The 26,510-nt window shown below is 44.3% G+C and overlaps 1 protein-coding gene across 2 annotated transcripts in view; it reads left to right on the forward strand.

The window, feature by feature from the left end:
• Positions 1 to 26,510, forward strand: part of CAMK1D (calcium/calmodulin dependent protein kinase ID) — a 393,621-nt gene that overhangs the window by 308,363 nt on the left and 58,748 nt on the right. For both annotated transcript variants that reach the window (XM_018057012.1, XM_018057013.1), the window contains exon 4: positions 21,732 to 21,870. In XM_018057012.1, the coding sequence (XP_017912501.1) occupies positions 21,732 to 21,870 (139 nt within the window). The remainder of the gene's footprint in view (positions 1 to 21,731; positions 21,871 to 26,510) is intronic.

A 26,510-nucleotide genomic window follows, 5' to 3' on the forward strand; every position in this document is an offset into this window, starting at 1 on the left:
GTCTGATCTCTCTGAGTCTGTTTTGTTTTGTAGATAGGTTCATTTGCAAAGCACAGATGATTTTTAGGGCAGTGAAAGAACTCTCTACGACTGTAATGGAAGATACATGTCATTATGCATTTGTCCAAACACTTAAAATGTACAACATCATGAGTGAACCCTGCTATAAGCTGTGGATTTGGGGTGATGCTGATGTGTCAGCGTAAGTTCATCAGTTATAACAAATGATGGGGAGTGTTGATAATGAGGGGGGCTGTGCTTATGTGAGGGGTGGGGTAAGTGGAAACCTGTGTCTCTTCCCCTCAGTTTTGCTGTGAATCTAAAACTGCTCTAGAAGAAAGTCTCCTTTAAAAAAAACCTGCATTCCTCATACCCAAGCCCCTAGTATTCCATTGCTGTAGGATTGAGAGAGAGCTGGCAGCATGCTCAGATTGCAAGGGGAAAAAGAAGGATAAGCTGACTTTGATTGAAATTCCACTGTAGGCACGTCGAGGAATTTTAAAGAAGCTCTGAGCCAGTGAGTGCTGTGGGCTCTTTTTGTTTAAATTTGGCACTGGCTGGAAGGCTCTGCTGCCGGAAGGAGCTGGTATGGAGGAGAGCCAGATCTGTAGCAAGTCCTGAAACGTGCCCTCTTTTCATCCCGAGGTTTCGATCATGGCGCCAAATGACAGGGCTTCTGTGGAGCTTCTCGTGCTCCAAGTGACCCGCGAGTCCCCCCCATATGGGGGCCCACGCTCTCACATTTCTTGCCCCCTTCTCCCCTTCTTTTGCCCTCTGTCATGGAAATGGGTCTCTGACAGTGTTGTGCACAGCTGGGGAAGCCAGGGACTCTGAGAGGAATCACAGGCTGAGAAGTCCTCTTAGCCCTGAGCTGTCTTGGGGAGATTGACATGGGCAAACTGAAACTGTTCCTCTCTCCCCTTTCAGTGGATGCAACCTCAGATTTTATTTTGCTCCAGTGATGTCCTGGAACATCTCCTCTGGACCCCTGGGCTTTGGGGAAGTGGTTGGGCGTTCCTTGGGGGTAAGATAGTAGAAAACTCGTATTGCCATTTTGATTACACAAATATTTTTGAAAAATAAAGTTTGACAGCAGTTAAGAGTTGAAAGGTGATAATTATTTATGCCAAATGTTTTTCCTAACTTGTAAAAATATTATATAATAGTGTGGTAACTGAGCAGTGTGGTTTTTTATTTCATCACATACTTTGGGGTCTAATTTTCTTGATTTCTCCTTGTGCATTGCCCTGCCCATGCCCCAGATCCCCCTCTTCTCCTTTGGGGCCGTACCCTCTGGCACGCATGGTTTGGGTTGTAGGTCAGCATGCACAGGGGCCAGTCTGTGGGGGAAAATGCACATGAGGAGAAGACTTTGTGTTATAAGTGAGCGATCCATTGACGTCTGTACCAAGATCGGAAGCAGAAGATGGGACCAGAGGTAGACAGGATGAATTGATGAAGATAGGCTTACATCTGGAGGAGAGGAGACACTGAACAAGGAGCAAATAGGTAAACTGAGGCAGTTCTGGAGCAAATTGCAAGAACTTAGGTGGCATTGCCTTCTTGGGAGAGATCTATCTTTTGCATTGGGCAGTACACTCCATAGTGCTAGGTATTATTTGGATTTACCATACATAACAAAATCTGTAATTAGCATCTCTTTGTTTGAGGACGTTTAGTATAGTGCCAGCATTCATGTAATGGGCCAGTGGGAGTTAATAACAGTAAGACAACAAGCAATCCCAATTCAGATAAGTGGGATTTTTTAAAGTAAAGCAATTTCAGATAATTGGTGGCTCCTGGATTCCCTAAGGAAAGGGGATTTTCCGGATCATCCTTTTAATAGACAAAATATGTGGAACGCTCTCTAAAATGCTATAATATCAGAGACTTTAAATAATTTAATCACCAAAATCTTATTATCCCCTTGCCTGCAGGCTTTCTAGCAGAAAGTGCAATTAAATTAAATGTAGGGGAAAAAATGGACTCTTAAATTCGAGACTTTCCTGCATTTCTTTGCATTTCTTGAGGATCTCATTACTCTCAGATTTTCTCATTTTCCTTTCTTCGTGTTCGGCAGAGAACACGTACTCTTGAAGCTATTGCCGACAGGGTAAGAAGAGACCTTCTGAGTTCAGCAAATCCATCTGAACGGATGGGTGAATGCATCTCACCATCCGTTATGAAAGAGCCTGGAAGACAGATAGTGAGGTGGCAGATTTCTATGGCTTGGAGTTCATAGAAGGACAGATTTAGTATTGGCCCCAATGTCTGTGAAGCAGCCTGTATAATTTTTCTAGAGTTTGTGGCACTTCAGTTTTGGAAACTTCTAGGTGTGTAAACTTTGTTTATCACTTCTTGTTATAAAAATTTTTAAACACTTTAAAATGTAGAGAGAATGTTTAATAGGCCTCTGTCTTAGGTCTGGTTCCCTGGAAACAGGTTCTGATGCAGAAATTCGGGGGCAGGTGATTGTCTGAGAAGAGCTATTGGGATCAGCATCTGTCAGGAGTGAAACAAGTGGACAGGTCAGAGAGAGGAGATGAGTTAAAGGCAATTTCAGTGACGTCCTCAGTCAGTTCTAAGAATTGTGGACCCGGGTGGCCTGGAAGGGGCACACTAGGGAACACCAGCAGTGTATGTGTGCGCTCAGTCCTATCCGTGAGGACTATAGGCCACCAGGCTCCTCCATCCATGGGATTTCCCAGCTAAAAATACTGGCCTGGGTTGCCATTTCCTCCTCCAGGGGATCTTCCTGACCCAGGGATCAAACCTGAGTCTCCTGAATCTCCTGCATTGGCAGGTGGATTCTTTACCACTGAACCATGTGGAAAGCTCTGACACCAGCAGTATCCACTGCATTTAGCCATCACCCAGCCTCCTCCATTGTCAGCCTCAGGGACAACTTGCTTGCCTTCTACTTCCACCCATTTCTCCCACTTCTGCCCACCTGGGCTTTTTTGTTTTGTTTTGTTTTTAACAACTTCATTGAAGTATAATTATGTACCATAAAGTTCACTCAACTCAGTGATTTTTAGTAAATTTATCAGGTTATGCAACTCAAATCCACTTTCAGAACATTTTTATTACCCTAATTAGCGTATTCCTTTTGAAAATGACTCCTGGTATATTTTGAAGCAGATCACTTTAGTGAGGTTTTAATGCAATTAAATTCTTTTTTGTTTTTTAGATTTTCTTTTTTAAAAATTTCTTTATTTTTTTAAATTTTATTGTTACTTTATTTTACTTTACAATACTGTATTAGTTTTGCCATACATTGACATGAATCCACCACGGGTGTACATGTGTAAGAGACCTATTGATAGGAATTTTTAAAAGACACATTCCTAAAAAAAAAAAATAAAAAAAAAAAATAAAAGACACATTCCTCTGAGTGAGTGAGGTGCCATTTGAGGTCACATGATAGGTGACCTGGGGAGATGTAGGAAGCATCACTACAAATAAAGCTAGTGGAGGTGATGGAATTCCAGCTGAGCTATTTCAAATCCTAAAAGATGGTTCTGTGAAAGTGCTACACTCAATATGCCAGCTGCAGTGCCCACAGGACTGGGAAAGGTCAGTTTTCATTCCAATCCCAAAGAAGGCAATGCCAAAGAATGTCAATTACTGCACAATTGCACTCATCTCACACATTAGCAAAGTAATACTCAAAATTCTCCAAGCTAGGCTTCAACAGTATATGAGCCAAGAACTTCCAGATATTCAAGCTGGATTTAGATAAGGCAGAGGAACCAGAGATCAAATTGCCAACATCCAGTGGATCATCGAAAAATCAAGAGAGTTCTAGAAAAACATCTACTTCTGCTTTCTTGACTATGCCAAAGCCTTTGACTGTGTGGATCACACCAAGCTGTGGAAAATTCTTCAAGAGATGGGAATACCAGACCATCTGACTTGCCTCCTGAGAAACCTGTATGCAGGTTAAGAAGCAACAGTTAGAACCGGACATGGGACAACAGACTGGTTCCACATTGAGAAAGGATTATGTCAAGCTTGTCACCTTGCTTATTTCACTTATGCAGAGTACATCATGTGAAATGCCAGGCTGGATGAAGCACAAGCTAGAATCCAGATTTCCAGGAGAAATATCAATAACCTCAGATATGCAGATGACACCACACTTACGACAGAAAGTGAAGAAGAACTGAAGAGCCTCTTGATGAAAATGAAAGAGGAGAGTGAAAAATCTGGCTTAAAACTCAGCATCCAAAAAACTAAGATCATGGCACCCAGTCCCAGCACTTCATGGCAAATAGATGGGGAAACAATGGAAACAGTGAGAGACTTTAATTTGGGGGGGCTCCAAAATCGCTGCAGATGGTGACTATAGCCATGAAATTAAAAGACGTTTGCTCCTTGGAAGAAAAGCTATGGCCAACCTAGTCTGCATATTAAAAAGCAGAGACATTACTTGGCTGACAAAGGTCCATCTAGTCAAAGCAATGGCTTTTCCAGTAGTCATGTAGGGATATTAGAGTTGGACTGTAAAGAAAGCTGAGCAGTGAAGAATTGATGCTTTTGAACTGTGGTGTTGGAGAAGACGCTTGAGAATCCCTTGAACTGCAAGGAGATCCAACCAGTCCATTCTAAAGGAAATCAGTCCTGAATATTCTTTGGAAAGACTGATGTTGAAGCTGAAGCTCCAATACTTTGGCTACCTGATGCGAAGAACTGACTCATTGGTAAAGACCCTGATTCTGGGAAAAACTGAAGGCAGGAAGAGAAGGGAACTTATGAGATGGTTTGATGGCATCACCGACTCAATGGACATGAGTTTGAGCAAACTCCAGGAGTTGGTGATGGACAGGGAAGCCTGGCGTGCTGCAGTCCATGGGGTCGCAAAGAGTTGGACATGAGCGACTGAACTGAAATGGTCAAGGCAAAAAACTAAGCTCTTTCCAGGGTTGGTATAAATGCCTTGTGCACATTTGTCATCCTATTGATAAAATAATGGGTCTTAAAAAGAAAAACATTTTTAAGAATAAGTAAGATACAATTCATAAACCATAAATTCACCCTTATAATAAAGAATGCAATTCACTGGGGTTTTAGTATACTCACAAGCTTGTGCAACCATCACCACTATGTGATTCCAGAATATTTCCACCACATAATGAACTCTGTACTCACACTCTTATTCTAATAATTTGTTTTTATGGAGAGACAGTTTCTCATGTGAAAGCATGAACGTTAGGTCATACCAGTTATTCACACTTGGACCATCAGTCTTTGTTTAAAGACAGCTCCTATATTTCAGGCATGGTGTCTCAGAGGTAGTGATTCTAAATTATCTGCAAATCTCAGGGAGGTTTTCACAAAGCTGTTCTTCATTCCTGGGGGTTAGTGGTGTCTGTCTTAGGAGAAAACCTTTCTTTGTTTTGTATTGAGGCTTGTCCGTAACACAACCCTAATGAGGTTTTGCAGGTTGTTAAATGGTGTCTTCAAATATGTTGCAGGGATCACATTCAGTGTCATTTTACACCTTATTTCACTCTGTGCTACATGTGCAAGGTAAATGTATGGATGCTACAAAAGTAGAAATCTATCAGCAGGAATTCTTTTTGCCCAGTAATGGACTAAACACATGGGACATGTGTGATGGAGCTTTTGGTATGTTCCCAGACTTGAATGAATTTAGGCTGAGTGAGAAAGAGCAGTAGTGTATATTTAAGTAAAATCTCTGTTTCATTGTCTTCATTCGTAAAGAGCAAATTAACTGAAGAAGCCATTTCAGCATATAATTTATGTTTATGCAATTACAAGGGAAACTGTGATGGCTTAGCTGCTTTCATTCTATAAATGGCTTTGGCGTGGAGTTAAATCTGTGGAGTTCAAGTTCACACTTTATCATCAACAAATGTGCAAGATTACAGCTGCCCACTGTAGGGTTCCCTGGCTCTGGGCCACCTTTGTACCTGTTGAACCACACAGGTTCTTCCTAATTATCAATCATCATTTAGATCCAAGCTTGGACATCATGATTTCAGAAAAGGGTTTCCTGATCTGAAGGAAAGCCTTTCTTTCTGATCTGCCCCATCTCAGTCCTGGAGACACAATTGGGCCATGACATTGCCAGCCAGGCACTCACACCCTGGGTCACTCTGTCCCCACACGCTGCTCTGTATCACTCATAACTCACCTGTTAACAGTTTATCCTAAACGGATTTTTGACATGATTTTAAAACGGATAGTTATAAAAATATGCTGAAAGGTCCTCTTATTTAGATGCTTTTAGGTGCAATCTTCTATTAAGAGGAATTTATCGAGTCTTGTCTGCTCAGGGTTCGCAGACAAAGCCAGAACCAACCAAGCAGGAGAACCATTCATTGGGTGAGTTGGGGGCTCTAGAACATTGTTCAGTGGGGTGCCTCTTCCAAGCAATAAAGCAAAACATAGGGCATTAGGATGTCAAGGGGAGATAAGATTGGAGAGATAGAGGTGTAAGATGCAAACCAGTAGCAAGTTGAGGTGCCTGGGAGAATTGAGAATGGATGGCTGGATGGAGGAGGTGGGCTTCAGAGCTCTTCTCTTGTACACTTCGTGGTGTCTGCCCTGAGGATTTGCATGACTGCTTATGTATGCCATGCCCGGCTACACCCAGATCCCACTCACTGTTTTGTTTTGTTTGCATGTGTGAAAAATCTTTCTTTATTTAACATCTATTGAGTTAGCTTTCTGTCTGTGCCAGGTCCTGGATGAAACAGTGTCAGCAAAGAGGCTGATGGTACCTGTGCCTTTGTGGAGTTCTCAGTCCAGAATAGGCAGGAATGGCATAGGAGGGTCAGCACTGGACAAATATTTCAATGTTTAATTCTACAATGAGTGGTGGACAGAAATATAGATGCTAAGAGAGAGTGTTATGGGGCAGGGGGAGGGGAGGACCTAGTGTGGTATGGGCGTCGGGAAAGCCTTTTCTGAAGTCATGATGTCCAAGCTTGGATCTAAATGATGATGGATAATTAGGAAGATAAAAAATGTGTGTGGTTCAACAGGTACAAAGGTGGCCCAGAGCCAGGGAGCCCTACAGTGGGCAGCTGTAATCTTGCACATTTGTGGATGATAAAGTGTGAACTTGAACTCCACAGATTTAAGTCCGAATGATAGGTAGACAGTTTTTACTTTGTTTGTGCTTTTTTGAAGGCGTTGTAAGACCTTTCTCATATTACTTCCCTGCGTGTGCTTTCACACACACCTGCTGTAAGATTTTCAGTAGAGATTAGCTGAGAAACACTAGAATGAATATAAATACGCATAGTAAATTAAAGCTGAACAAACAAAAGAATTAAAATATATTTTTTAGACTTGTCATAAAACTGGGGCTGCATCAAGTTTCCTTCAGATTCTGAACCTCTGAGCATGTGTGAAGTTGCATAATTGTTCTCGGTTAGTTTTGAACAAACTCACGCAAGATAGGCAGAGACGTGCTGACAGCCAACTGGCAGTTCCCCACGTGGGAGTTGGCGATTTTACGAACTATCTGTAACCAACCCATACTCCAGACCTGTTCCAAAGCTGTCTCCAATCTCCTCCAGTTGTTATCTACTTAAGAAATGCAAAATTATGTTCATACTCGAAAATTGCAAAAGAAAATAATTGTTGCCAAATGAAATTTTCCTCATTGGAACTAGCGGTGGGAAGGCTGGGATGTAACAAACATTTCATTACAGAATTTTTTCCAAAAATTATAATTAATGTATTCAAGAACATCTGTTAATACAGAGCTCGTGCATATATGTATGTTCTACCACAAGGTCACTGCTTGGAACTCTGGCCCATCAGTTAGCTTCTCATTAACTAAGAACATCTCAGAAAACGCGCCATCAGAGGTCAACAACGTTCAGCCCTCACCTTGCGAGTCCTCATTATGTAAAGTTACAGGAATACATGTAATTAATACAGAAGTCACAATACAAAGTTGTGAGATTACATAAGAAAGCTGACATTGTCACAAATTTACGTCGTAATGAAGTGCATGAATATCTTCAAAAAGCCCAGCCTGTTTACCCAGAGCAGAGAGGAGAGCAGGGGACCCTTATGCTGGTGGAACCAGAAGCTCTTATGTCAAGCTCCTTTCTTTGCAACTCCCTCTACACTGATCCCTTATCAATCAGCTCCTGCCCCACTTCCCCTCCATGCCCTGCAGAAATGGGGTAAGGGGACCAACATTTATAAAACACTACAACATGCTGGGAGTCTGCCTGGGGATTTTCTCTTCGTTGTCTTACTTAATTCTCAAAGCAAGCATAATTCCGCCTGTGTAATTGAGAAAATGAGGCTCAGTGAGGCCAGTCCTGGGTACCTTTCTCTTCTCTGTGTCCTCAGGCATCTTCAGTCCAAAGTCGAGAAGCCGTTTCATATCCCGCTGACTCCTGGCTCTCTGCCTCCAGCCCTGACTTTCATCTTCTTAAACACGTGGACATTTTCCTGTCTGTATCTTCCCTGATCTCTCAGCAGCATCTGTCAGGGTTGACCAGACCTCCTCCTTGACTTCCATGGCCCCATGCTGCTCCTTTGCTTCCTACCTCTGTCTGGTCCTTTGTTGGCTCGTCTTTGAGCGTTGGCATTCCCAGCACTCAGCTGCCTTTCTCTTATCCAGCTGTACTCTCCCAGTGGATCAGGTCTACTCTCTTGGCTTTGAAGGCCGTCTGCATGCTGATGACTTGCCAGTTTTGAACTCTAGCCCTCATTTTCCCCTGAACTTCAGTCTCATATCCATGGCTACCTGCTTGACCTCTCCATCCATCCTCTAGGTACCTCAGACTTTCTTAACCTACCCAAGGCTCCAGATCTGTGCAGTCCAATATGGTGGTGCCATGGAGCTGTTTACATTAATTAAAGTTCAATAAGATTTAAAGGTCAGTTTTCCAGTGCCACGAGCCCCGTTTCAAATGCGCAGTAGCTCCCTGTGAGTCGTGGTCACCCCATCAGAAGGCAGATAAGGAGCATGTCCATCACTGCAGGAAGTTCTGGTGGTCAGTGCTGACCTAGTTGTTTTTATCTCCTCCAAACTTGTGCTTTCACCAGGGACCCCCTTTTCAAATAATCTAGTTGTTCCTCAAGTCAAAAATCTAAGAGGCATCCTTTTTTATTTTATTTCATTTTGGCTGCACCGAGTTTATGGAGTAAATGCTGGAATTTATGGAGTTTATTAGTTTATTTATTATCACTCAGGCTTAATTGCTGAGTGCGGTCTTTATCTAGTTGTGGCGAGTGGGGGCTATTGTTCATTGCCGTGCGTGGGCTTCTCATTGCAGTGGCTTCTCCTGTTGCAGAGAGCCTGATCTCTAGGCCTGTGGGCTTCAGTAGTTACAACATGTGGGCTCAGTTGTTGGGCTGCATGGGCTTGGTTTCTCCTTGGCATGTAGGATCTTCCCAGACCAGCAATCAAACCCGTGTCTCCTGCATTGGCAGGAGGATTCTTATCCACTGGGCCACCAGGGAAGTCCCAGGAGACATTCTTGATTCCTCTCCTTCCAGCATGCCTTATATCAGTTTTATCAGTGAGTCTTGTCTACTATGTCCCGAAAATATATCTCACGTCTTTGTACTCCTCTCAGACCCCAGCGTTCCCCAAGCTGAGCCAGCAGCCTCTGTCACCTGAATCGCTACAGGGACTCCCCAGCAATCTGCCTCCTTCCACTCTTGTGCTATAACCATCGTCCACACAACAGGCAGCCACGCCCACAGGCACTTCAAAGCCAAGTCTTTGAAAACTGTAAAACAGTTCTCCTGTCTTCTCGTTGAAAACCCTCCAATGATACTTCATCTGATGTAGCATAAACCCACTGTTTTTAAATCTTAGTTTACCTGGCATCTTTGTTCGTTTGGGCTGGCATAGCAAGGTACCGTAGATTGAGTGGCTTGGAAACAAGAGAAGATTGTTCCTCATGGTTCTGGAGCATGGATGTCCCAGGTCAGAGCGCCAGCATGGCTGCATTCTGGTGAGATCTCTCTTCTGGCTTCTCCCGACTTTTCCTGGTGTCCTCATGTAGTGGAAGTATGGCCAGCTAGGTCTCTGGAGTCTCTGATGAGAGTGCTCATCCCATTCATGACGGCTCCACCCCTGGCCCAATCACCTCCTGAAGGCCCTACTTCCTAATACCATTTCTTTGGGGGTTAGGTCAGCATATGAATTTGTGGGGGGTAGGGATAAACATTCAACACATAATGCATGGCCCTATATGACTGAGGCCGTCGATTTCTCAACCACGCTGCACTGCCCACCAGACTCCAGTTCACCATGACTTTGTTTTTGGTCACCAAATGCCCCAAGACTGGGCTGTCCTAGTCTTAGGACAAGCTCACCCCTTTGCCCAGAAGCTCCCCTTGGTCATCACTTGGCTGGCTCTTTCCTGTCTTGCAATGGGGCCATCTTGAAGCCCACGTTAAAGTGGCTCCATCAGATACTCATCTCAAGCTTGTTTCCATCTCCCCACAGCATTCCAGACTCTTAATGTTTCACTCCAGTATTCTTGCCTGGGAAGTCCTCTGAACAGAAGAGCCTGGTGGGCTACAGTCCGTAGGGTCGCAAAAGAATTGGACATGACTTAGCAACTAAACAACAACAACACCGTTTCACGTTTATCTGTTCGTTTATTTCCTTTTTCTTCCTCCCTCACTGGAACATAAGTCATAGATACTAAGGATTCAGTATGGATAAGACATGCTTTGCCCTCTTGGAATACAAAAGTCTAAAAATGATTTGTGGCAGAGTGGCGCCGCGGAAGCGTGCTGGGCCCATAAAAATGATCTGTAATTAACTTATCTTTTTTTGGAATGTGGACAGGTGTTGGAGTTAGAAGAGATCAGCTGTTTTAATCTTGAGCATGCTGATAATTTTTTAAATGAATCTTTTCATCCTTTTCTTATGAGTAATGCAAAAGTAAAATTTCTTTATCAGAGTCTCAGCTGGCAGGTTTCATACTCAAAATAAAAACACTTTCACTTCTTTCTTACCCATCATTTCGGCTCTAACCACACTTTTCCAGGCCAGCCTCGAGGCTGGATGGGAACTGGGGGAGGTGGGGAGGGGTGGTTGAGGGGGGTGGTTCATAGTTGATAAATAGGGGAGATGGTCATAAGGAATCACTGAGGTCCCACCAAAGCAATGAAAGTTGTTGCCTCGATGGATGAAAGAATCAGAGCACACTGCAGAGCTGACTGACTTGGGGCTGGAGGAGTGGATTTGCTCTTGTGCGCATATCTGAAGGCGGTAGGAAGCCTGCAGGATCAGAACTGTAAAAGCAAGTGGACCTCCAGGATGGGAAGGACAGACCTACATTGGAGGATCTTGTGCATACCCTGCGAAAGGACTCCCCTTCCAGTACGTCCCTGCCTCCACGCCCACAGGCACCGATGGCCACACTCTCAGCAGCATCCCTCTCAGAAGGGGGTTCGTTAGGTCACAGGCGGCTTGGAGTTAAGTGCCATCCAGCACAGCCCACACCGTCTCCACTGCCCGGGTTTCAAAATCCTTCGTGATTTGACCTCATCCTCACCACTCGCATCTTCCAGATAAGTCAGGCTTCTTTGCATATCTTCTCCATTCCCACCTCTCTCTTCTTCCTCCCTGTCGTGATCTTCCTCCTAACACCTTCCTTCAGGAATCAGCTGACGTTTTTCACTGAGTGCTGTGCCAGACTCCCGGACACAGAGGAAGTTCCAACATCCCCTTCAGGAACCTTCTCTAACCACAAATCTCTCCCCTCTGGGTTGTGCTGTGGTCAGCCAGTCTGGGTCACAATCTGGCAAGTCATTATTTGCTAGTGGTCTTGATGGTCAACTTGAGCTTTGTAGCTCCCCAAATATGAGCTAAACTGAATGCCACGTGTTGGGCTTATAGATGGTGCTCACTTAACACTTCTTTCTTTGACTCTATTGCCCTGGAAATTAATTCAGCAAGAACTCTTTTCATGATCGTTCAAATGACTGGACTCTCCCTGCCCACTGGGATTTTCTCCACTTGACCAAATACTGCTCCTTCTTTAAGATGGCTTCGATTCACCTTTTCCTGCCTTGTCCCCAGGGCCTCTTCTAGGTGTCTTTCTGTGGTCTTCCAAAGTACCCTCACCCTTCAGTCCCAACTCTCTTTTCTGTCTGTCCTAGTCACCCCTTCTATACACCCTGGGCCATGTGCCCCTTTGAAACAGTAAAAACATATTTTATCAAGTGATACAAGACTATTTGATTAGGTGAATACAAAAGCATACAAGTAAAGTAGCAAAAATGTTTTCTCCCAATAAACCTTGAAAAAATATAAAGAAGGGTATACCCTTGAAGGGGCTTCCCTGGTGGCTCATTGGTAAGGAATCCACCTGCCAATGCAGGAGATGCGAGTTTGATCTCTGGGTCGGGAAGATCTCCTGGAGAAGGAAATGGCAACCCACTCCAGTGTTCTTGTCTGGGAAATCCCATGGACAGAGGAGCCTGGTGGGCTACAGTCCATGGGGTCACCAAGAGTCAGACACAACTGAGTGACGAAACAATAACAATAACGCACCCAGAGATACACTGCACGGATATGGACTGTCCTTGATGTTGCTCAGTGTATTCATCTGCAGTGGAGTTGCCCGCCGCAAAACACCACACACCGGGCGACTTGAAGCAGCAGGAACTTCCTTCCTAACCAATCTGGAGACTCAGGTCCAAGATCAGAGTGTGGGCAGGTTTGGTTTCTCGAAGCCTCTCCCTGGTGTGCCAACGGCTGGCTTCTCACTATGTCCTGACAGGGTCCAGCCTCTGTGTTCATCCCTGGCGTCTCTTCATACTAGACCTGTATTACCTCACTTAACGTGTATTACCTCTTTAAAGGCCCCTTCTCCAAATACAGTCTCATTCTGAGGTGTACTGGAGTGGTTAGGATTTCAACATTAAGAAATTGGGATCGGGGGGCACAATTCAGTCCACAACACCCTGATACCTAGAGAGCAAAAGAGCCAGAATCAAAATTCAGCGGCATAACAAGGGGTTAAATGTCTCTGGTCCATCCCATGGAGAGGCATGTGTTTGTGTTTTAGAAATTTCGGAACAGATTGAGGCTGGGAAGATGTTGTGAAACCGAATTCTGAGAATAAAGATATTTTTATTATTAAAGTGGGATTTGCTGAAGGAGAGAAAGATTGAGGACAGAGGTTTCATGAAATAAACCCTTAATCTTCCTGGAGAGGGTGAGAGAGCCCCCCAGGAGCAGAGGGTGGGGGCACCAAAGGCAGATGAAGCCACGAGAATTGGGGAGTGGGGGCGAAGTGACAGTGGGTGCCCTGTGTGGGAGGAGGCAAGGCCTAGAGGCATGATTGAGGCAGGACTGATGGTCCCTTTCTTTCTCCTGGCTGGGTGAAAAGAATGTGTATTTCTGTCATCTGAGCCTTGGGCTTTCACAGTTGAAAAATGCTTTGTTTTCAGCCTCTCAGTCACAACCTGCATGTTTCAGGACTGCCTTCCCCTCAGGATTCTATGTACGTAGGGGAAATGGTTCTTAGAAAACACACAATTGTAACCAGTCTTGCACTGGGGCACATTAAGGCCATATGGCTCTTGTAACCAAGTCACCTGGGTCTTTAATACTGGTGCTGCCTCATTATGTGACAGTCTTGTGAATTTCAGGGCATGTCTGCCGTAACGCTGCTTTTTATCATCCCAGTATCAGCACTGATACTTCTCAGACTCCTGTCTCTAATATTAATAGCACAGTGCTATACTGTTTGGTCTTGTTGGGGAGGAAGTTTTCTTCAACCCTCTGAGGGCCCCTGGCTGGATCTGAAGATGAAACTCACAATGACACATGAATAGGGAAAAAGCAGACACATTTTGTTGAATCTTTACATATGTACCCTACACAAGGCAACTAAGTCCTCAATAAGTGACCAGAGCAGAAAGCTTTTATACCTTTTAGGCAAACAATACATTTATGGACAACAACAATACAAAGGGGTTTGGAATAGGGGTAGTAAATGAGGAAGACATAACTAAGGTGAGAAGGATTAGTTGAACTCAGTTTGTTTGCCAGTTCCACTCTGGGTTGATCAGAGTGTGTCTCCAGTGAAAGGAGAATTTATTTCCTCCCTTTAGACAGGAAAGGGGGAGCTTTTTCCTACACTTACTTCTTAACTGCCTTCAACTCAAAATAATTTTATGTCTAAGAGGCATATATTGGGGTGACATACTCTGGTTTCCATTGGCCTTTTTCATCATTTATTAAATCTAACTTTTGGAGTAATAGATTTTTGGAGCCTATTTTCCCACATTAGCACAAATATAAGTTTTGAATGGATGTGTGGATGATATTGTTATAACTTATAACACATGCTGTAACTAACAGTAAATCTTAAAATAAGAGGATAATATCTACCAAAATCAGGGGCTTCCCAGGTAGCTCAGTGGTAAAGAATCTTCCTGCCAACCAGGAGATGCAGGAAACTTAGATTCAATCCCTGGGTCAGGAGGATCCCCTGGGGGAGGACAGGGCAACCCACTCCAGTGTTCTTGCCTGGAGAATCCCATGGACAGAGGAGTCTCAGCCCACTCCAGTGTTCTTGCCTGGAGAATCCCATGGACAGAGGAGTCTCAACCCACTCCAGTGTTCTTGCCTGGAGAATCCCATGGACAGAGGAGTCTGGCAGAGCTATAGTCCGTGGGGTTGCAAAAGACCTGGACATGACTTAGCTACTAAACAACAACAATCTACCAAAATCAGATGGAGAAGTTCAACTGCATGTAAAAAGCAGGGTAGTCTGCCTAATACTAACAATGGATGCGTGGTATACTGACAAAGTTGTGGACAGTACATTACAGAATATATTATGGTCTAGGATCAAAACTTACAGTTTACTTACTTGATCCAGCAATTTTGAAACTGTGTTTCTTGACTATTTTTTAATTTGAAGAGATCTGCATGACTTAAAATTTTGCTAGGAAATATTATTGAGATCACTGTTGTTTAGTTGCTCAGTCACATCTGATTCTTTTGTGACCCCATGGACTGTAGCCCACCAGGGTCCTCTGTCCACAGGATTTCCCAGGCAGTAATACATACGACCATTATACCTACTACTGCAGGCAGGAATCCCTTAGAAGAAATGGAGTAGCCATCATGGTCAACAAAAGAGTCCGAAATGCAGTACTTGGATGCAATCTCAAAAACGACAGAATGCTCTCTGTTCGTTTCCAAGGCAAACCATTCAATATCACAGTAATCCAAGTCTATGCCCCAACCAGTAGTGCTGAAGAAGCTGAAGTTGAATGGTTCTATGAAGACCTACAAGACTTTTTAGAACTAACACCCCCAAAAGATGTCCTTTTCATTATAGGGGACTGGAATGCAAAAGTAGGAAGTCAAGAAACACCTGGAGTAACAGGCAAATTTGGCCTTGGAATGCGGAACGAAGCAGGGCAAAGATTAATAGAGTTTTGCCAAGAGAACGCACTGGTCATAGCAAACACCCTCTTCCAACAACACAAGAGAAGACTCTATACACATGGACATCACCAGATGGTCAACACCGAAATCAGATTGATTATATTCTTTGCAGCCAAAGATGGAGAAGCTCTATACAGTCAACAAAAACAAGACTGGGAGCTGACTGTGGCTCAGACCATGAACTCCTTATTGTCAAATTCAGACTTAAATTGAAGAACATAGGGAAAACCACTAGACCATTCAGGTATGACCTAAATCAAATCCCTTATGACTATACAGTGGAAGTGAGAAATAGATTTAAGGGCCTAGATCTGGTAGATAGAGTGCCTGCTGAACTATGGAATGAGGTTCGTGACATTGTACAGGAGACGGGAATCAAGACCATCCCCATGGAAAAGAAATGCAAAGAAGCAAAATGGCTGTCTGGGGAGGCCTTACAAATAGCTGTGAAAAGAAGAGAAGTGAAAAGCAAAGGAGAAAAGGAAAGATATAAGTATCTGAATGCAGAGTTCCAAAGAATTGCAAGAAGAGATAAGAAAGCCTTCCTCAGCGATCGATGCAAAGAAATACAGGGAAACAACAGAATGGGAAAGACTAGAGATCTCTTCAAGAAAATTAGAGATACCAAGGGAACATTTCATGCAAAGATGGGCTTGATAAAGGACAGAAGTGGTATGGACCTAACAGAAGCAGAAGAGATTAAGAAGAGGTGGCAAGAATACGCAGAAGAACTGTGCAAAAAAGATCTTCATGACCAAGATAATAACGATGGTATGATCACTCACCTAGAGCCAGACATCCTGGAATGTGAAGTCAAGTGGGCCTTAGAAAGCATCACTATGAACAAAGCTAGCAGAGGTGATGGAATTCCAGTTGAGCTGTTTCAAATCCTGAAAGATGATGCTGTGAAAGTGCTGCACTCAATATGCCAGCAAATTTGGAAAACTCAGCACTGGAAAAGGTCAGTTTTCATTCCAATCCCAAAGAAAGGAAATGCAAAAGAATGCGCAAACTACCGCACAATTGCACTCATCTCACACACTAGTAAAGTAATGCTCAAAATTCTTCAAGCCAGGCTTCAGCAATACATGAACCGTGAACTTCCTGATGTTCAAGCTGGTTTCAGAAAAGGCAGAGGAACCAGAGATCAAATTGCCAACATCTGCTGGATCATGGAAAAAAGCAAGAGAGTTCCAGAAAAACATCTATTTCTGCTTTATTGACTATGCCAAAGCCTTTGACTGTGTGGATCACAATCAACTGTGGAAAATTCTGAAAGAGATGGGAATACCAGACCACCTGACCTGCCTCTTGAGAAGTCTGTATGCAGGTCAGGTAGCAACAGTTAGAACTGGACATGGAACAACAGTCTGGTTCCAAATAGGAAAAGGAGTATGTCAAAGGCTATATATTGTCACCCTGCTTATTTAACTTATATACAGAGTACATCATGAAAAACGCTGGGCTGGAAGAAGCACAAGCTGGAATCAAGATTGCTGGGAGAAATATCAATAACCTCAGATAAGCAGATGACACCACCCTTAAGGCAGAAAGTGAAGAGGAACTAAAGAGCCTCTTGATGAAAGTGGAAGAGGAGAGTGAAAAAGTTGGCTTAAAGCTCAACATTCAGAAACAAAGATCATGGCCTCTGGTCCCATCACTTCATGGGAAATAGATGGGGAAACAGTGGAAACAGTGTCAGACTTTATTTTGGGGGGCTCCCAAATCACTGCAGATGGTGACTGCAGCCATGAAATTAAAAGACACTTACTTATTGGAAGGAAAGTTATGACCAACCTAGATAGCATATTCGAAAGCAGAGATATTACTTTGCCAACAAAGGTGCGTCTAGTCAAGGCTATGGTTTTTCCAGTGGTCATGTATGGATGTGAGTTTGGACTGTGAAGAAAACTGAGTGCCAAAGAATTGATGATTTTGAAGTGTAGTGTTGGAGAAGACTCTTGAGAGTCCCTTGGACTGCAAGAAGATCCAACCAGTCCATTCTGAAGGAGTTCAGCCCTGGGATTTCTTTGGAAGGAATGATGCTAAAGCTGAAACTCCAGTACTTTGGCCACCTCATGCAAAAAGCTGAGTCATTGGAAAAGACTCTGATGCTGGGAGGATAGGGGGCAGGAGGAGAAGGGGACGACCAAGGATGAGATGGCTGGATGGCATCACTGAGTCAATGGGCATGAGTCTGAGTGAACTCTGGGAGTTGGTGATGGACAGGGATGCCTGGCATGCTGAGATTCATGGGGTCGCAAAGAATTGGACACGAATGAGCGACTGAACTGAACTGAATACTGGAGTGGGTTGCCCTTTCCTTCTCCGGTGGGTCTTCTGGACTCAGGGATTGAATCCGTGTCTCCTAAATTGGCAGGAGGATTCTTTACCATTGAGCCTCCCGGGAAGCCCATTGAGATCATTCAGTTCAGTTCAGTTCAGTCATCAGTCGTGTCCGACTCTTTGCGGCTCCATTACATCCAGCTACTTGGTATATGAGTAGTTAAGATTCACATAGTGATAGCAGTGCAGTATTACAGGCACGGAGGTCAGAGACTGAGCAAACCCAAGTTCACTGCAGACAAGCTGTTCTAAATAAATGTCCAAGTTCAGCGGAGAGGATAGAGAATTTTCAAGCCATATCCCCTGTCTTCCTGTTCCTTTAGTGTTGGTAGCCAGTTTTCTTGTATACTTCAGTTCAGTTCAGTCGCTCAGTCACGTCCAATTCTTTGCGACCCCATGCATCGCAGCACGCCAGGCCTCTCTGTCCATCACCAACTCCCGGAGTTCACTCAAACTCACATCCATCGAGTCTTGTATACTTACATCTCCCTAAAGCTGAACCTCTCTCCCATGGCTGCCATTAAGTAATTTTGTTTATTGACCTGTTGTTATGGTCCTGTTCCTTTTCTCCAATCACCTGACCTCATCCTTCTAATTGCATTCTGGTGCTTTGCAAGTTTTCCTTGGGGAACTCCATTTCTAATGAGGACCTTTAAACCACACACACTGGAAGCTCGCTGTAGAAGAATATTGACTCAAGAAAACCACCTGTCAGCTCAGCAGCTGACCACCCAACTTTCATGCATCCTGCCAGCCGGAAAATGAGACATGCCCCTCGGTACAATTCTAAATTTACTTCCTTACCAGTGATTCTGGGATTCCGGTTGTTCTCAAGTGATTTTGAAAATGATTGGGTGTCTTAGCTCAGGCTGTCATAACAGAATACCAGCAACTGGGCAGCTGAAAGGACAGAGATGTATTTCTCACAGTCCTGGAGTCTAGGATGTCTGAGACCAAGGTGCTGGTTTGATTCCATTTAAGGGCACTGTTCCTGGCTTACAGATGGCCACCTTCTTTCTGGGTCTTATGGTGTCCCTTATTCTTTTCATGAACACACTGATTCCATAACCAGGGCTGCACTCTCATGACCTCAACTAAATCTAATTACCTCCCTAAGTTCCCACCCCCAGATACCATCATGTGGGCGTTTAGAGCTTCAGCTTATGAATTGGGGGAGCTCAAACATTCAATCTGTCAGAATGGCCTTTTTGAAATGTATGCTAGAGGAGATTTTTGCAAAGTATAAAAACTTACAAACTTTAAGGTATTTTTATCAGTATTGTTACATTTTTTTATTGGCAAGTTTTAAAACTTTTCCCCAGTTCCTTGGTTTCCAAGGAAACTGCATTCTTTCTGAGCACTGTTCAGAAAAATAAATCCCTGGTGCAATTTGGAATTTAAGAAGTGAAATATTAAATGGGCAGAAAATTGAGACCCTGACCCTACCTAGCACAGGAGTATCTTACACTTCAATTCTGATGCTTCACATCATGTTTTTTTAGTTTTATTTATTTATTTGGCTGTACTGGGCCTTAGTTGTGGCACATGGGATCTGTGCTGGGACACATGGAGGCTTTTAGTTATGGCATGTGAGTGAGCTCTTAGTTGTGGCATGTGGGCTCTAGTTCCCTGACCAGGGATTGAACCTGGACCCCGGCATTATGAGCATGAAATCTCAGTCATTGACCACTAGGGAAGTCCTTGCTTCAGATCTTATTGCATTGCTGAACTATCACAGAGAAAATATTATTCAATAGCTATTAATACCTCACATCCCATTGCGGAGAAGAGGACTTTGAAAGACTAGAAAGCAGGAAAGATCAGTTTGGAGGGAGAGAAGAGGTCTGGCAAATTACAGGTTATGGGGTGCCAAGGGTGGGGATCAGGGTGGGGAGCATTGTTGCCTAAGGCCTTCAGGCACCTTGCAGAGCACGTGAGTAGCAGCCCAGTGGTAGAACACTAGCTTAGCGCCCTTACTGAAGGTGAGCCGATGTAGGGGGTGAGGACGGGCACAGTCAAGACAGACTTTTCCTCCTGCACTGCTAATGACGCCTTGATTGGCACCAGCTGCACATTGTGGCTGGCACCTAGTGGGCGCCCAGTACACCTAGAACGAATGATGAATAAATGATCTCGTGAAGCGAAATCCTTCCGGGTGAATGCACCCAAGCTTACCCTACCCCTGGCATCAATACATCTCCTGCAATACATTCTTGGACTCTGCAGAGTGTTTGCACTGAAGCTCACTGGGAAGAAGAGTCTGGAAAAAAAGGAAGAGTGGTGAGAACTAGATGTGAGTTGCTGAGATGGAATGAGAATGTCCTGGGATTCGGGTTTACCCAGGGATGGGTCATTTAGACAGCGCAGTTGTCCAGCGGTACTTACTCCCCTGTTGTTTCTGTTTCTTTTCACTCTTTGAATTGCTTTTTTATTTTTCCAGAGTGCCTTTCTCTTTTATCTAGATTGCTCAGTTTGCTTTGGAATGAGACATTATCCAAGCTCAATATGGCTCGGACTGATTATAAGTAATGGGAGAGACTCATGCACAGGCCTTTTATAGCTGCAATTTTGTTTTATTAGTTCTTTAAAAAAGAACATTTCAGTGGCTCAGTTATTGAACATTAATTGCCTTGACTTGCAGAAAATGAATCATAGCTTCATGTGTTGGTGTATGTGTGTGTTACTGCTGGTGCCTGTCTTTTAAAGATATAAAAGTTATTTGTGAAACTTTCATGATTTTGGTATTTCAAATATATCTTTTTCATTTTATTTTTGGGAAATTTGTTTTTCTTTTATTAAATAGTGCTAATAAATCCCTTGAAGATAATTTCCAAGATGGCTTAATTATTTGAACAAAACACTTTTTCTTTGAGAATCCTATAGTCTAAGAATTTGAAGGCAGAGGTGTTGAATTGTTTCTGTTCAGGATTTTGCAGTTCTGTTACTTTGTGAAACTCAGAGCAGCATCAAATATCAGAGCTGAAAGGGACTCTGGAGGTTGTCCACCAAGGCCTTTTGACCTTTGGTGACCTAGGTCCCCTTTTGATAAATATCAAAAAATGGTTAATGCAATCTGAAACTCAAATTAAAATGGAATATTCTCTCCCCTGAACCCAATTAAAACAATATACTGGAGTGTCATTCTTCTATCTTTTTGTAATTCAAAAGTGGCTTTGACGTTCTGATGCATCTGAGGGAATGATTGACTAGATTAACTCCCTTATTTCATAGATGAAAAGACTGAGGTGCAAAGGTTCCCAGAGTCTTCATCTTCTCAGCATCTTAAGAGCAGATCTGGGTCAAGAACCCAGACATCCTGTTGGCTGCTTGCTGTTTTGCCTACAGACACCCCCTCCCACCGCCCAGATCTTTAAGGCTACACTCACATGTGAGGTGGGCCCCTCCCCAGTGTTGTCTCCCTGTCACTGATGATTCTGGAAGGTTATTCTGACTTAATGTTGTCCCAGCATGATGGAAAAAAAGGCCAAGAGAGACTTCTCAGGCCTGCCTAGCCACAGGTCCTAGTGTGTTTTTATTCGCCTTCTTTCCTTCTAGACCATCTGTACCATCATGACATAAAACGCTTCCCTGGTATAACTTCTGGGGAACAAGGAGACAACATTTAAATCTGAAAATAGATTCATTTTTGAAATAAAACTTTAGTCTTTCACCATACTGATAGGTCTTATTGATAGTTTTCCCTGAACAATTCAATGTGTCTTCTTAAACGTATACTGATTTGGGGACCTCCCTCGTGGTCCACGCTCCCAATGCAGGGGGCACAGGTTTGATTCCTGGTCCGGGAAGTAGGTCCCACATGCCACAAGACTGAAGATCCTGTGTGCTGCAACTGAGACCCAGTCAAAAAGATAAAGATTTTTAAAAATGAATAAAACATTAAAAAAAAAACAAAACTTATACTGATTTGTTCTTTGTTTTTTATTAACAGTGTATCTGGTGGAGAGCTGTTTGACCGGATAGTGGAGAAAGGATTTTACACAGAGAAAGACGCTAGCACTCTGATCCGCCAGGTCTTGGATGCGGTCTACTATCTCCATAGAATGGGTATTGTCCACAGAGACCTCAAGGTGAGGCCATCACTTAGCAACACTCTCCAACTGCTTTCCAGCCCACAATGCACTGTCGGGAGAGGATCGACTCCAGAGGAAGGATGAGGTTGCCTTGGTTTGGAATAGTGGGCTTTGCCTGTTAGTTGTCAGGGCCTTTGGGATCCAGAAGTGGCTTGAAAGATGATGAAAATCAATGAGGCTGGCCATTGTTTGAGACATTTAATAACCATTATGCACCAAAAGGTCCATGGGAGAGGTAGGTTGTGTATTGGTTCAAGCTTGTCTAAAGGGTAATTATGTTCAAGACATAGAGGCCATGAAGACCCTTTGCCCAGTGCAGTTCTTCACTCTTTTCCCAATTCTGGCCCTGCTTCAGCACAACCCACTACATGGGGGGGGGGGGGGGGGGGGGAAACAAAGGGAGCGGCGTAGAGGGATGAGATGAGAGAGAAAGGAAATCGAAGATTATCAGGGAAGACAGATTAAATGACCTGCAAGTACAGCCTTCTCCCTGTGTCCTGGCTGTTCCATTCGTATCTTTTCCCTGCAATATTTAGGAATACTCGCCGTTTACTAATAGCATTGAAGGATCTGGGCCTCGGTCACCTTGGCTCAAAGGTCCCAGTAGATGCCAAAGGGTCGGTATCCTAGTACCAAGAGTAAGGATCAAACATATCAATTTGAGGAACAGAAAAAATTGGTGTAATTGACCCGAAACTATAAAGTGGCTTCATTCTACAGTAGGTCCAGGCCCAGCCCCCAGGGTTCACTGACCGGTCAAGATGGAAACCCTACCCATTAGGCATATGCACCACTCCTGTCAGAAGCACAGGGATTACATGTACTGAAGCCGTGATGTTCACGACTATGGGCAATCTAAATCAATGTAAAGAATAAATCATAAACGTGTGAAAACAGATCGTTAACATCTGCCCATTATCTGGTACTGGGTGTCAGGGTGTAAAATGGTATAGCTTTTTCTTTCATAGGGACTCACTGTAAAATTTATTCTTCTTTTCTCCATGTTAATCTTTTCCCAGTGACTGGAGTAGTGGCTCCCAAATGTTAGCCTACATCAGACTTGTCTGCATTTGTGCAAGCTAAGTCTGACTCTGTGCCACCCCATGGACTGTAGCCCGCCAGGCTCCTCTGTCCATGGGGGTTCTCCAGGCAAGAATACTGGAGTGGGTTGCCATGCCCTCCAGGGGATCTCCCTGACCCAGGGGTTGAACCTGCATCTCTTATGTCTCCTGCATTGGCAGGCAGGTTCTTTACCACTAGCGAAGACTTATCTGCAGAGGTGGTGAAAAACAGATTCCTCGCCCTCCCCCGGAGGTTCTGACCCTGCAGGTCTGCAGCGGGGCTTGGGAACTTGCATTTCTAAGGGGTTTGCAGGTGATACTGATGTTGGCCTGGGAATCACACTTGGAGAACCACTGGATGAGGGTATTTGAGGACATTGATGGTGTTCTTACAGCCTTTGTAGGCTTCTTGATGGGTGAAATGGGCTGTGAGCACAAGTAGGTAATCTTCAGGACCTTGAGGATCCTTCAGAGGGCCAGGTGAGGGCTCGGTAAGGCCACATGGCACCTCCAAGCCAAGCAGTGGAGCCTTCTCTGCTCACTTGTGTTCTCACCAAATGCCGATTCTGTGTTCTAGACCTCAGCAGGCAACTCTTCCTAAACAAGGTAGCTTGGTGACCATGAAGATGTGATATGATGGGCAAGTTATCTGTACTCTCTGGAAATCTAGCCTAAGCAGATAGGCCATTTCCTAGATGGGCAATGTCTGTTTCCCCTTAGAAAAACAGATTGGCTGCATGGGAGATAGGGGATTTTATACGCAGGTAATGCTTTTGGAGAAGTACATACGTCTCCCAGCTGGTAGAGCTTTAAGATCGCTAGGCTTATCACTGTGGCAAGAACATTACCATTTTAAGGCAATTTTGTGATCTCTTTACAGAGGCACAAGTAAATTCTGTGTATGTGGAGGAAGTTGGGATTCAGAAATTAAACTTTCATAAACCTCTAAAAAACTTACCTTTCTGATCTAGGCCAGGGAAATAGAGAGTTTTATGGTTGGGTTAATTTAAGATTAGGCAGCTTCCCTGGTGGCTCAGTGTTGAAGAATCTGCCTGCCAGTAAAGGAGACACAGATTCGATCCCCGATCCAGGAAGATCCCACATGCTGCGGAGCAACGAAGCCCGTGCCCCAGAACTGCTGAGCCTGAGTGCCACAGCCTGAGGCGCCCTTGTGCCGTAGAGCCCCACGCTCTGCACGAAGAGAAGCCACCTCAGTGAGAAGCCCACACGTCGCAACTAGAGAATAGTCCTCCTTGCAGCAACTGGAGAAAAGCCCGTGTAGCATCTTTTTTAAAAAGATTAGAGCACAACTTAGGATACTACTCAGCCCCCACATATGAGCATACCTCTTTCTCCCTTCACAAAGGCATTCCTGTGTCTTCTTGCCCCAGAAAGCTACAGAAGATCCTCAGTTGCCCTTTTTTCAAAGCAAGAGAAGTGTCCTTGCTGCCTCCTCCTATTGGGGAGGGGCTGCGCTGTTGGCCTTTGGAGCTGGATCATTCGTTGTTGGGGGAGGTTGTCCCATGCACGGGGACATGTTTGGCAGCATCCCTGGTCCTTGCCCATGAGACGCCTATACCACTCCTGAAGTTTAGATCACCAGAAATGTCTCTCTTGGCATTGCCAGGTGTTCCCTTGGGGGGCAAAAGATATCACTGGATTAGGAGTATGATTGTATGTAACATGAACTCTACAGGAAATGTTGATTCAGATCTTTTAAAAACTTACATGAACAAGGGTTGGAATTGACATCCCAAGTCATGTGTTGGCCACCAGTTGTCTTGCAAACATTCCATAAAATGCAGAAAAAAATAATCTTTTAGGTGAGTCCTGGGCCTTGTAGGACCCCAGGCAGGATTGTAAGATCCCCTCTGTCCCCCCATCACCCACAGCCCTCCTTCTGCCAGCCAGGGGCCCCCACCCACATTATCCCTGAGCCCATCTTCTCTCCCACTTTTCTTCTCTGTTCCCCCTACTTCCCCCTCCATCGAGAAAAGTCTTGCTGTTGTTACTAAATCTTGAGACAAGTAAAAGTATTGACCTAACCTGAGGATGACCAGCTGAGTGAATCCTTGTCAGTAGTTGCCCTTCAGAAAAGCCATTTATTGATCTAGGTGCATCTCCTGTAGGAATAAGGTGTAAGGAGAGATTCTGGGCTCTTAGGCCATCTCCTGCCTGGATGCAGCCTTGTCTAGGAGCATGAGATCCTTGACAGCTGCAGAAGCACTGTCAGGGATTGGAAGTTTCAAAATCAGGAACTTAAATCTTTCTGCCCCCTTGACTGGATTCTTAACTCTTCACCAAATGCTAATCCCTAAGTGTTCTGAGAAGCCGCCTGCACTGTTTGGTTACATTGTTTCCCTCTGCTTTCTGAGCATTGTTGCCACTATTGATTGGCCCATTTTATTCTAGTTTAAAACTCACTGAAAACATCCGCACACATGCGTTTGATTTTCTTCTAATCTCATGCTTTGTCCACAGGATTCATGTCCCTGTGGTTGATAAATGCTGTTCCTTTTTAGCTTGTTATTTTGGGTGAAGGGTAGTATTTTGGGGGGATTCTCTTAAAGGAAAAACAAATTGGTTCTGACAGATGTTCAAATGGTAAGGAATGTTTTATTCAAGACTCCTGCAAGAGGGACATCGTATTAGAGGAGAGAGCTGGGCTCCACTTCAAGTTCAGCAAGGACACAAGAGGATGTATAACCGTTGAGCAGAGTGAAGGGTCATGGATGGAAAATTACTAAGAGGAGATGGCAACGGTAGAGGGGTTCTCGCTCAGCAGCTCCTTAGGGCTCCATAAGCCCTTCCCCCATTTTTTGCCAGGAACACCCAAGTTCCCCAATTTCCAGAAGATGCCATGCAGATGAGGTTTCCTCGTCTCCCAGTTTGCCCCAGGGTTGTCACCCTTAAGCCCCTCCCACATAGATACCACGAAGGTGCCACTGACGTGCAGATCTGGAGTGGAGACAAAGTTATAATCAAACCTTTGCTGCATGTGGGGAATTACCGCTTCCTGAACTCTGACATTTACAGTCGGGGAAGCACAGGAGGCGCCATCACTCTGTGTCATACAGAAACACAAGCAGAGGCTTCGAGTTCTTGAGGACACACGGCCAGAAAGTTCTGGATCCTCCACATCAGTGCATTCCAGGATGACCTCCCTCTGCTTCCTAGGGAGCAGAGTGCGCAGGTGTCAGCTGGCTCAAGAAAGGGGGGTGTGCAATGCATGTGCAGAGCTGCACGACTCAGGAGGGTTCCGAGATCCGGGAGAGAGACCCTTAGGTCAGAGGCAGGCTGCTGACAAGGGCTAGGATAAAAGAAACCACAGAACACCTGTATTCTTTCTGGAAATCTCCTTTCCCCTAACCCAGCAAATGAATCGACAAGTCTGGAAGGCATCTACTTTCTAGTTGCTCCAGTATATACTTCATTTGTTTTAATTAGAGAAAATACTAATAAGGGAAATGGACTCACATTTCTTGATAATCCATAAATGCCCCAATACTAGGTAAGGCCCCCACATTGCTTTCATTAAACACTGCTTTTCTCCAGGTATTTACTGTGTGTAAAGTT

This window comes from Capra hircus, chromosome 13, assembly GCF_001704415.2.
Source record: "Capra hircus breed San Clemente chromosome 13, ASM170441v1, whole genome shotgun sequence".
In the NCBI taxonomy this organism is placed as follows: domain Eukaryota; kingdom Metazoa; phylum Chordata; class Mammalia; order Artiodactyla; family Bovidae; genus Capra; species Capra hircus.